Raw genomic sequence first — 11,732 nt, 5'->3', positions numbered from 1 at the left:
AAACATTCTACCAAGGATCTTAATCAGATTCTGAGAAAATTCCCACTCAAAACAAAACAATATGCCACTAAAACCCAGACAATGTAGGTATTAGCAGCTAAACAAAAGGTTAGCTCTACCTGATGAGTCATTTCTGAAGTGATGAAAGTCTGTCTTTGAAGTGCTTTCCATTCAGGACGGAAAATATATAAAGGTAGGAATCATTTACGAAGCAGGTGGAGAAAATTTTCTCCATTTTACACATCTTTGACTCAAAGCAAACATCGAACTAAGAATGGCAAAAATGAATCTCTCTTCCTACACATTAATACTAACTTTTTCTTTGCTTTCTCAAGCCATTTTACTTTCAGCATCCAAGTCCATAAGAAATTTAGAAGATGACATGGTATTTAACACATTTAGGCTGGGGAAAGCCTTTCAGAAGGAAGACACTGCAGAGAAATCAGTCATTGCTCCTTCCCTGCCACAATATAAAAATGATGAGAGCGGTTTCATGGATGATGAGGAAAACAAAAATTCAAGGGTAAGTGGCAATCTGACTTGTCCTTTATTGCAATGGCTATTTGAATGATTTTTACAGAAGTATATGCAAATAGCCACAATATGCATTAGATCAACTGATGAAATTTTATACATACCAGGTTGTTCTTCCATCCTGGACAACAACTCATCATTTAAAAATATCTGAGATATTTTTAAAAAGTTGAAACAGTCATCTTTGAATTAATCAATAAGAATATTAGGCAAATGTATTATATTACCATTCCAAATAAGACAGCAAAAATGCAAATCAATCTTTTCTTTACAGAACGCAGGCTCCAAACATAATTTCTTGAATCATGGTCTGCCACTGAATCTGGCTATAAAACCTGATCTTGCACCAAAAGGATCTGTAGTTTTTCCAGCTGAGAATGGAGTTCAGAATATTGAATCAACACAAGAAAAGAGAGAAACTGGGGATGAAGAAAACTCAGCTAAATTTCCTATAGGAAGGAGAGATTTTGACAGTGAGTAGTCCTTTAAAATTCAATTCTTTAAGTCTTAGTACTGTAAAATAGAACTCTGAGTTTAACTGAATTTGGATCCAATGATAACAAAATGAAATAAGACCATGGTTCAATCACACTTTTTTCTATTAAGTGACCCCTGCCAAATATGTGGAATTAAAAAGCATTTAATTAGTTATTATAATTTTTATTTACTCCAAATTAGCTATATTAGATCCACTGTTTTCATTTCTAATAAATTTTGTGTGATAATCCTTTAAACAATTTAAACCTTTTTTATTCTTTCAGTGATCAGGTGTATGCTGGGAAGAGTCTATCGACCGTGTTGGCAAGTCTGATACCTGTTGGCCCACATGATCTTTTCAGAAGAAAACAAAATCATTTAATTGTCTGTGGGGGGAAGAGCCCTTAATGTTACTATGACTTATATTATTTTAAATGTCTGTTGTAAAAGAAAGCAGTATAAAGAGATATCATTAACCTAAATGATACACTTTATTTGTACATTAAACTTTGTGAATATTCTGCAAAATTATGACTTAGTTGTATTTTTTAAACAATGCTTAACACACTAACCTTACATACACTCTACACCAAAATAATAAAGCATCACGAACAGACCGACCGTCAAACCTCAGAGAGAAAGCAGGGGAGGTGGAAGGGGGTAGGAGATCATCCAAAGGACTTGTATGCATGCATATAAGCATAACCAATGGACATAGACACTAGCGGGGTGAGGGCATGTGCTAGGGGGTGGGAGTGTCTGGGGAGAGGTCAATGGGGGGAAAAGGAGACAAATGTAATACTTTAAACAATAAAAAATTTTAAAAAAATAATAAAGCATCATAATTTACACCTGATCTCTTAAAAATTAAGTATATACCTTTGGTGAATGGCTTTATACATACATGAATCTAAAGTACATAAAAGATAAACTCATAATCTAAAAAACTGAGTTAACTTTGTCTGGCCAGTAATCAATTTGTCCTTGGCAGCACACTTGTTGCTTTTTGCTATTCTGGCTAGTTTGCCATCCAATTTATTCTGCATATCATTTGATGTCTTAGGTATCTTAACATTTTTACATTGGGGTAGTTCATTTCCATTATCACAGAGAATGTTTTCATCATCTAAATGCACCTGTTTCCTTTTTGAGCTTTTATTTCCTGTCTGACTAGTTGATTTTCTTTCTACTTTTTCATTTTTACTTCTGTCCAGATGAACATTTCCAGAATTTGTTCCAATTGTTGGTCTTCCAACAGATGAATTTACACCTTTTGTTATACAAGATGAAAAGAGGAAAGGAATTATATAACATTTAGTATTATTACACATGAGAATTTTACAATAAACTTTAAAAATGGCTAGATTATTAAAAATGTATGATTTGTAATCAAATGATGCTGTAAGTTACGCCTAGAGGCCTGATGCACGAAATTCGTGCAAGGGACTCTGCTCCCACCTCTGCCTCAGCCCCCACCCCTCCCCGCTGCAGCTTCATCTGGAAGGTCATCCGGAAGGACGTCTGGTCCAATTAAAATATTATGCTTTTATTATTATAGATTATTTTTCAATTTACCATATCACTTTCATCCCTACAAACATATTTGCTTTGTTTAAATGCATGACACTAAATCCTTAAATGTAAGAGTTATTTCTTAAATACATTTAGTTAAATCAAACTGTGTCCTATTCCTGTCTATAAATTTGTACTTAGATTTAACTTTTTAAATAAACCCAAGTCTTTAAAAATAGACATCTTTATATTTCACATTTTATACTTTGTGAGGGGAAAAATCTAGTTTTACTTAAGTTAAAACCCTATACTGGAATTAAACTGCTATTTAATTGCTCATATAAGGTCAGTTACCAGAAAGGTCATTTTCCATGTGAAGAACATTCAATGGCTTTGATGCTGAATCAACATTATTCCATGTATTCCTGCTTATCAGGCAGTCATCTTTATAAGTACAAGAAAACTGGGATCTAATTAAGGTTTGCTTCATCTGGTAATGGGAAGAAAGAGGAAAATATACAATTTATTCTTATTTTTATTTATTTTTCCTCTAGGTAGAAATACACTCTATAGTAATCAAGGTATCATAAAAATTTCACATAGAAATTCCATTATTCATTGAGAACTTTTAACCCCTGATATTTCTTAGTTTACAAATTCATTCATTGTTACAACTAGCATTTTTATGCATTTTAGTAATACCAGTTATATGTATATATACATACATATATATATATATTTCATATCTTTTGTAACATTTTAGAAAGATCAATTTTAGACTCTTCAGAGGCCTTTCTTACATATTCCTGTGTCTGAGCTGCTTTGGAAAGAAAGTTTTATGATAAATTTAATAATAATATACATAATCCTAAATAAATACAAGTTCTTCATCCTAAGTATTACACAGAGTACAACTCTTTCAGGAAAAACAAACATCATTATATGTAACTCAAGAAATTAAGAAAGGGAGATGCTCAGATAAAAAGATAACTAAGAAAGAATGAAAGAAACAAAAATAGAAATCGAACAAAGAAATAAACTGAAAGAAAACAAAATGGTGACTGAGAGGCATTATTTCTTGAACATTTAAGAAAATAAGAAAGATGATTCAAATATGTCATTCTAGAAAAATCTGACCAAGTGACTTAATGGTTGAATATTCAAAATACACTCTTACATTTATCTTCAAATGTTACAAGTAGGAGAAAATTAGAAAGCTAAATTTAATTCTTAACCACTGAAAAGGATGCCAAGGGAGTAGTTTTGGAAATATATTCTGCAAACATAAAACCAGTGGCTGTTTTAGGGATAGAAATTAATTGCAGAACAAAGTAATTCATACAGATAAAGCAAATTTCGACAAATTTCACATCTAATGTGTAATGACACTCAGTTATTATGAGGAGACTGCTCCAAATCCAAATTCATCCCAAATCCTTTCCAGAAATAGACAAAGATTAAATTTCAAATAAATGATTTAAGAAAGAGAACTTTAACACTTTAAAGCATAATCACATTATGCTGAAGATTACTTTTGGAAATTTATTGATATAGTTCATAAAGTCTAAAACAGCACAACTTTATATTGTATATTCAGTAGTTCTAGATTATGCTTTTATATTCAGAGAACACTGAATTAACCCTCTGAGATGTTTGCAAAGATAATGGCAGTTAAATCCATTGACTATGGTTTAATTAGAAGAAATCAGAATAGTCTCCAGTACAGTTGCTTCATAAAATCAAGTTTTCTCAGCATGACAAATTTTATATCTTTCTAACCACCACTTCCTAGATCACTAAAAATTATATCTAATTAAGAATTAGAACATTCGAATGTACCTTCCATTTGAGCACAAAAATATACAAAAAATTTTTAAATGTAAAAATGCAAAAGACCAAAACTATTTTTTTAAAGTTAAATAGAGTTGGCTCAATAATGAAACTACAATCCCATAGCTTCATGAATCCACATGAATGCAACTACTGTTACATAGTTTCCACCATGAGATGCCCAAAAATATAACTGAAGGTTTTAACTAGCCCTTTCTGGACTTTATTAATCCCATAAGTACAGAATTAAAGCAATTGACAAGGCTATTAAGTGAATTTTGCTAATAAAATAAACTTTATATTATATCAGATCATTATTATAATAACGTTATCTAAAAATTTCCATCTGTAAAACCAGTAGTAACTGTTGACATTATTGTTTTATATAACTTTTCTTTCATTTTACCAGAGTTATTGCTTATAGAGAATTATAAATGTATTGCTTATGGAGAGTTACAGAGTATGGTAAGCGCAGGAAGGCAAACGAGTGCTAAGTGGCTGGGTAGGGTCACTCCCATAGTACGCAGATAGTGATGGGCGGCTTGGGGGGACTTTAACCTCCCACCACAAAGTCAGCAGCACCCATAAAATACTCTAAGTAAAAATACAGTAACTATATCATTTAGTATAATCAATGTTTTCTCAATCTCATGTTTAGCACAAATAAAAATTTCTTTAGAAAACTGTGCTATTTTTATTTTTATTACTTTTTAACATATATCTAAGAAAAAAAACAAAACACCTTTCTTTGCTATGTAAATACAGCCCTCCTTATTATAACTAGATTTCCTCTCCTCAGGAAATTTTTGAACCTTAGTGACATCAGGGCAATTTCAGAAAAGTAGAGTTACAAGGCAATAGCTTCTTAAAATCCTGAGACTGGATTCAGGTATGAAAGAAAAATATTTAACAACTGTTTTGTTTTTACCATGAAAAATATTATAAACATATCAAAACATAAGAGAGAGCCAAAACCGGTTTGGCTCAGTGGATAGAGTGTCAGCCTGCGGACTGGGGGGTCCCAGGTTCGATTCCGGTCAAGGGCATGTGCCTTGGTTGCGGGCACATCCCCAGTGGGAGGTGTGCAGGAGGCAGCTGGTCGATGTTTCTCTCTCATCGATGTTTCTAACTCTCTATCCCTCTCCCTTCCTCTCTGTGAAAAATCAATAAAATATATTTTTTAAAAAAAAGATTATCTTTAAAAAAAACAAAAAAAAAAAACATAAGAGAGAACCACAATAGTTCTACAATAGTCTTGAAATACTTAGGTACAAAAGATTATATATAGGTTTTCTTTTCCTTAGCCTACACAAAAAAACTTTTGTAATTAGTTACTACTTACTAAGTTCCAACTGGTGATAGGCACATAGTGTATTAAAGAGAGGATTAGGATGGCTTCTATAATCAGACATTCTACTTATCAAAGTTGCTGCTGACACACAGCTGGAAGGAATAATAAATAAGTTGGATAACAAAATCAAGATTGAAAATATCTCAGATGGCTAGAAACATAAGTAGAAAATAATAAGATGAAAACGAATGAGGATAAACAAAGTCCTGTATTTAAGTTCAAAATATCAATTACAGATGTACAGGATGAGGAGAGCCTAACTTAAAAACAACATACAAAAAAGATCTAGAGATTTTAATTTATCACAAACTTGATTGGAGCCAACAATGTAATGTCCAGCTAAGAAATCCACACACAAAGCAATGATGTGAAGGGAAAAGCACCAGATTTGCTGTCAAAACACCTGGCCTCTAACACTGGCTCTCTCACTTATTAACTAGATGATGCTCAGCAAAGCTCTGAACTTCTCACTTACCCACACATAAGTGGGAATAAAATTTACCTCACAAAATGGCCAGGATTAAATGGTTAAATATATGAAAGGGCTATGTAAACATTAGAGATCTATGTTGAGACTATGCAGTTATTAATGTAACAACATATATGAAGACAGTAGAGTGAGAAATTCATTGAATTAGGCCAACTCTAAAATGATTCTTGAAATGCAGCTCAAAAAATGAGCTTACAATAAGCGTCTTCATTTTAGTTATTAAAACAATATAAGCTACATTGGCTTGTATTTATAACTTAAAAGAGAATGTTTTTCCTTTGTTCATAAAAGTTGAATTTTTGTGCACAACATTAGTGGCTACATAGAACTGAGATTACTTCCTGTTGCCAATCTTCCAAATCTCTCTGTGTATTTGATTTGGAATCACAAATAAGCAAAACAATTCCCTCTTGAAAGTGCTTTTGAAGTCCTAAACAACTAAGAATAATGTCCAGATTCATACATGGCTGTTAAAATCATTTTATGTTCCAGTCACATGAGAGAAAAGGATTGAAAGTTTTCCTTTGTAGAGTGATTTCCCCTCTTTGGAAAGCTTTCTATCCACAGTAAAATTGCAATGAACTTCAAACTTGCCAAGAATTGGAAAAGTCCTTTTGCCACAAGCTCTTTTTAAATTGAAATTATTAGTAGGTTCCCAGTTTGAGGAAAATAGTACTTCACATAGGAAAGCCTGACTCCAATTAAAGTGAGTCAAAATATTGAAAAGTTGCAGACACTCTCAGAATATTACTAAGAAAAGGAAAGTTCTAAGCCGTTATCCTGATAAATACATCAACAAGTTTGGAGAAGAAAATTATTCCTAACCAACCTCTTAAACATGTAACTAAAAATAAATACTCTGAATTTATCTTTTTGTTCTTATATTATCACATTTTTAAAAGAATAGAGATTTGCTACCCTTGTGGCAACCCTTGTATGAATTTATAAATACATCAAATGATCCATTTATTCTTCAGTGAAATTTCATTTACTTTGCTAAATAGCAGAAAGATAATTTTTTTACCTAAGTAGTAGCATTATCTTTGTATGAGTCCTCATTATAATTACTCTGCCTCTATTTACCCTTTAGAAATAGCATAAACTCTGAAGTCTTACATCTGAACACAAACCTTTGTTACTTCCTAGCTGTAGAGTCTGGAAAATGATACTTTCTAGAGTTGAGCAAGGATTCATTAGGATGAAGGATATAAAATGTCTAGTACACTTGACACTTAGTAGGTACTCATTACGTCAACCAAAACAAATTCAATTCCTAATTGAATTTCTATTTCAGTCTAATACAAAAATCCCATCTTCATTCTAATGAAAAATGCTGCTCACTCCCTGAAAGTCTATGCTTCTCAAAGAGACCCCAACTGACCATCCTATTTAAAACCAAAACATAGACAAAGAAACACACTCTCAGAGCTCTGCCTCCAGGGAGCACGCCCCCCATCCCTTCCCCTCTCCTTCTCCCAAAGACACGTACCTCCTCAACTCCAAGGGACCCGAGACTTGCAAGCAAGGGAGCAATGGTCAGCAGCAGCTCATCCAGGGCTAACCCCCAAACCTGTCTCCAAAGGCCCCCTTTTCTCTGACTTCCCAGTGAGCCAAAGCAGCCCAGTCTAGGCTCTGCTGTTGCTTCTTCTATGCCCTTCCTTGTTTCACTGTCCTAAATGTGTTTTTGCTGTAGTCAATACATTCTTCCTTGCTTTCAGATCCTGTTGCAAGTACCTGGGGCCCAGAATTCTCTGCTCAAACTGTCCTAGGCACTGGATTGGCACTAGCCTCTTCCTCTAGGCCCGTGGGCTGACTGTTCATGGCAAGGGCAACGGGGAGTGAGCTATGTACACCTCTTGAGGGAGTGTCCCTAAGAGTATGGAACAGAACCAGGGTTGAAGGGGTGTAGGAGTAGGTCAGGGGCTTCCGTTTAGATTCTTGTACCCCAGCCCCACAAATATTTGGGGAAGAATTGTCCATAAGGGGCTTTTGTCTGTTTTGTTCACTGATGTTTCTCCAATGTCTAGGACGGAGCCTGGTATTCGAGAAGAATTTAATGCATGTTTGTTAAATGAATTAAGTAAAATTAAAACAGACTTCTAACTAACTGGTGTACGCAAGTGAAAGATATGAGGAAACAGACACATGAGTAAGCAAAAGTGTGGAGGTACAAAAAGATGTACAGAATAGATTCTACTCTTTAAAAGAGAGGAAGGAAACCACATATAGAGAAATGAGAGAAGTAGACTGGCAAAGAGCTTAATAGGGAATATCTATAATTCTTCCATCAATAAAGATAAATTTTAAAAAAAGAATAGCTAAATCACCCTGAGGACAAAAGCTTTTTACAGAAAAATCTGTACAGAGTAAACTCTATTCTGTTCAGTAAAGTAATGAAATCACTGGTATGGAGACGAGAGAGGAGGATACATGCAGAGAAAAGCTAAATCACATAGAAGCACAGAGAACTGTGCAGTGGAAGTCCGTAAGCTCCATTGCATCAACTGTTCCTTCAAGTTCTTAAATATTCTGCCTTTCTCTGGTTCTCATGCACATATCCTTACAATAAGCCCTACAAAAAATAACTGTTCCTTAAAACCAGAAAAGCTACACTTTCCTTAACCATGTCCCACATTATTTATTCACGTATTTTGTACAACTGCCCAATACACAGTCTTTTACCGTAAAGCAATCTAATACTTTCATCAGGTTGTTTGCTCGGCCTAAAATGCTCTCTTCCATCCTCTCTGCCTATTTAAATCCTATTTATTATAATTTATCATGGTTAGCACACCGTTCCCTCTACTTATTATGGGTTTCTAATTATTGCACTTGTGGGTATCTCTAACCTGCCAGAACTGCAGTTGTTTAATATGCTGGCTACATGCAGCTAATTAATTTAAATTAAGTAAAATTAAAATATCCAGTTGCTCAGTTGCAGTAGCCACGTTTCTAGTGCTCAGTACCCAAATGTGGCTACCATCTACAGAGTTAGCATAAATACAGAACATTTCCATAGAAAGTTCTAGTGAAAAGCCCTGCTCTAGGAAAAAACTTCACAATTCATGTCCTGTGGCACTTTCGTGTGCTACAAATGGATTCTCAAGGCACTCTGGGATATTTGTGCTTGCTGGGTCCATAATATTAGAACCCAAATGCAACTCTGTATTAGTAAAGGAAACCTTACATGTGTTCCCCAGGTCTTGTTACTAACAACCACCTGATGTGAAATCAATTAAGCTTTGGTTAAAACTACAATCACTATATCTTCTAATATTGTTCCCATCTTACTTTCTCCTCTTGTTCTGGTGCTCCAAAGAGGGAAATGTTAAACTTTTTCTCTGTGTCCTTCTCTTCTCCTTTCCTTTTTTTATTCTGTGTTCTCCCTTTGCTTCCGTTTGGAGATTTTTCTAGTGACTTATCTTTAAGTCCACTTGTGCTACAATGCTATGTCCAATTTATTAAACTTATCTAATGAGTTCTTAAGACAATATTTTTACACTTCTGAAATGACAATTTGGCTGCTTTATAGATTTTAATTCTCTGTTGAAATTTTCCAATTTCTCATCATTTTGTCCATCTTTTACATATTAAAAAGTTTTTAATTACTTGTCTGCTAATTCTAATATCTGGATCATTTGTTAGTTTTTTCTCTTGACTAAAAGACAAATCTTTCTTCCTCTTTTCATTTCCAAAATATTTTATTTAATGCTGGATATTGTGTGTAAAGGAACTGCATAGGCTCCAGATGAAGGGTTCCCCTTGCATCTGGTAGGCAGACATGTGAACATAGTCAGGGACTGAGCTGGGTCAGAGCTGGGTTGCAGAAGTCATAATGCATATTCAATTTCTGGCTCTTTATCTTCAGGAATGGCCCTCTGAGGCTTTCAGCTGAGAGCCTTGTGTATGTCTAGGGCCTCTGTCCTTCAGAGTTTTACACTGTGCTCTTGGGCCTTCCATCTCACTTCATGTCCGAATGTGGCGAATATCTTGCGGAGGAGACGGCCATGTGTTTCAGGCAGGTCCCGCTCCTCAAGCACAGTGCTGTCTCCCAGCTACCTCAAGATCACAGCTGATGTCAGTGTACTGGATTGAGGCTCCTTAGACTTACTCTCAGCTCCGGAAATTTGGCATGTGTGCTAGGTAAAAATAAACTTCAGGGCTCCTGAAGTTTCCGAATTGTTGCCAAGCTCTCAAGACACCCAAGATCTTTGTTGGTTCCTCTCTTCCTCTAGAGTTCCTTTATATGGGCCAATACCATTCCTCGGGTCACTCCCCACACTGGCAAATAATCCCAGGGAAGAATCAGCTGATAATGGCTGGCTCACCTCAGAATTTTTAGTTTATTTAAACTGCTTTGGTTACATAGCTTGTCTATGTCTTTAAGATATATTTCCCCCATTTTTTCTGCCTTTTATTTTGTTTTACAGTAGAAATGGCATTCTGCTATGACCTACTATATCCTAGTTAGAAACAGAAACATCCAAGTCTGGGAGTGATTTCTTGATTCTGTTCCCTCCTTATTCGAGAGCATTTTATTTTCTCTTCAGTTACATTTTGAAGGCTGCATACTTTATTATCCCTCATTTTTCTGTAGCCAGAGCAATGGCAGAGGCAGAAGTAAGGTTCAGCTGAGAAGATGTGCAATTTGAAAAAAATTTCTGGGTTCTGCACTCTCTTCTAAAAGTTTATTACATATTATATATACTCTAAGAAGGTTCACTACCCCTGCTCAAGGACTGTTTCTCATTCAAATAGAAGGAGATTATTTGCATCATTTCCCCCAATTCAGTATGTCGCAATAGAGTAAGTGTGTAAGACCCAGGGTTCTTTTCCATATTACATTGCAGTTGCCACTTCTACTATTTCTCTGGCAAGAAAGGAAAAAAACAAACAAACAGAAACAAGAACACACACATTTAGTTGGCTCCTCAGTTCTGGAAATCCTAATACATAAAAAGCCAGGGGCCGTCACGACCGAAACAACCAGACGGACAACTGAACAGCAGACTGCATGGGACAACAAGGCCGGCAGAGGGGTTAGTGAGGGACAACCAAACAACTGAATAGCAGGCTGTGTTGGGGCGACCAGGCCGGCAGGGGGGTTAGTGAGGGACAACCAAACGAATGAACAGCAGGTTGCATGGGGTGACCAGGCTGGCAGGGGGCGGCAGTTGGGGGTGATCAGGCTGGCAGGCAGAGGCAGTTAGGGGTGATCAGGCTGGTGGCGGGGAGGGGGTGCAGTTAGGGGTGATCAGGCCGGCAGGCAGAGGTGGTTAGGGGTGATCAGGCTGGCGGGGGAGGGGCAGTTAGGGGAGATCAGGCAGGTAGGCAGGTGAGCAGTTAGGAGCAAGCGGTCCCAGATTGTGAGAGTGATGTCCCGGATTGGAGAGGGTGCAGGCTGGGCTGAGGGGGGACCCCCCCCCCCCCGCTTCCATGCACAAATTTCATGCACCGGGCCTCTAGTATTATAATAATTCTCAGGATTTTGTCAACTCAGTAGTATGATATTTGGATATTAGAGTAGATTAAGTCATT

At 35.9% G+C, this 11,732-nt stretch overlaps 2 protein-coding genes across 25 annotated transcripts in view; one reads left to right on the top strand and one right to left on the bottom strand.

Annotated features, from left to right (window-relative positions):
• Positions 1 to 274: 274 nt before the first annotated feature.
• Positions 275 to 1,345, top strand: PMCH (pro-melanin concentrating hormone; the record flags this gene model as incomplete). The annotated part of the gene is made up of 3 exons (XM_080659663.1): positions 275 to 523; positions 809 to 1,007; positions 1,296 to 1,345. The coding sequence occupies 3 exons, from the start codon at positions 275 to 277 to the stop codon at positions 1,343 to 1,345; spliced, it is 498 nt and encodes a 165-aa protein (XP_080515789.1).
• Positions 1,346 to 1,943: 598 nt separating this feature from the next.
• The window catches only part of PARPBP (PARP1 binding protein), a gene marked incomplete at both ends in the record, with an annotated part of 50,800 nt that continues 41,011 nt past the window's right edge, over positions 1,944 to 11,732 (bottom strand). For 15 of the 24 annotated variants that reach the window (XM_080661665.1, XM_080661685.1, XM_080661688.1 and 12 more), the window contains 2 exons: positions 1,944 to 2,281; positions 2,878 to 3,013. In XM_080661665.1, coding sequence (XP_080517791.1) covers positions 1,944 to 2,281; positions 2,878 to 3,013 — 474 coding nt within the window. The remainder of the gene's footprint in view (positions 2,282 to 2,877; positions 3,014 to 11,732) is intronic. The other 9 variants (XM_080661667.1, XM_080661675.1, XM_080661677.1 and 6 more) reach the window with 1 other exon arrangement.

The sequence above is a fragment of the Plecotus auritus genome (genome assembly GCF_963455305.1).
Source record: "Plecotus auritus genome assembly, chromosome: 3".
In the NCBI taxonomy this organism is placed as follows: Eukaryota; Metazoa; Chordata; class Mammalia; order Chiroptera; family Vespertilionidae; genus Plecotus; species Plecotus auritus.
This window is presented reverse-complemented; position numbering and strand designations above follow the sequence as displayed.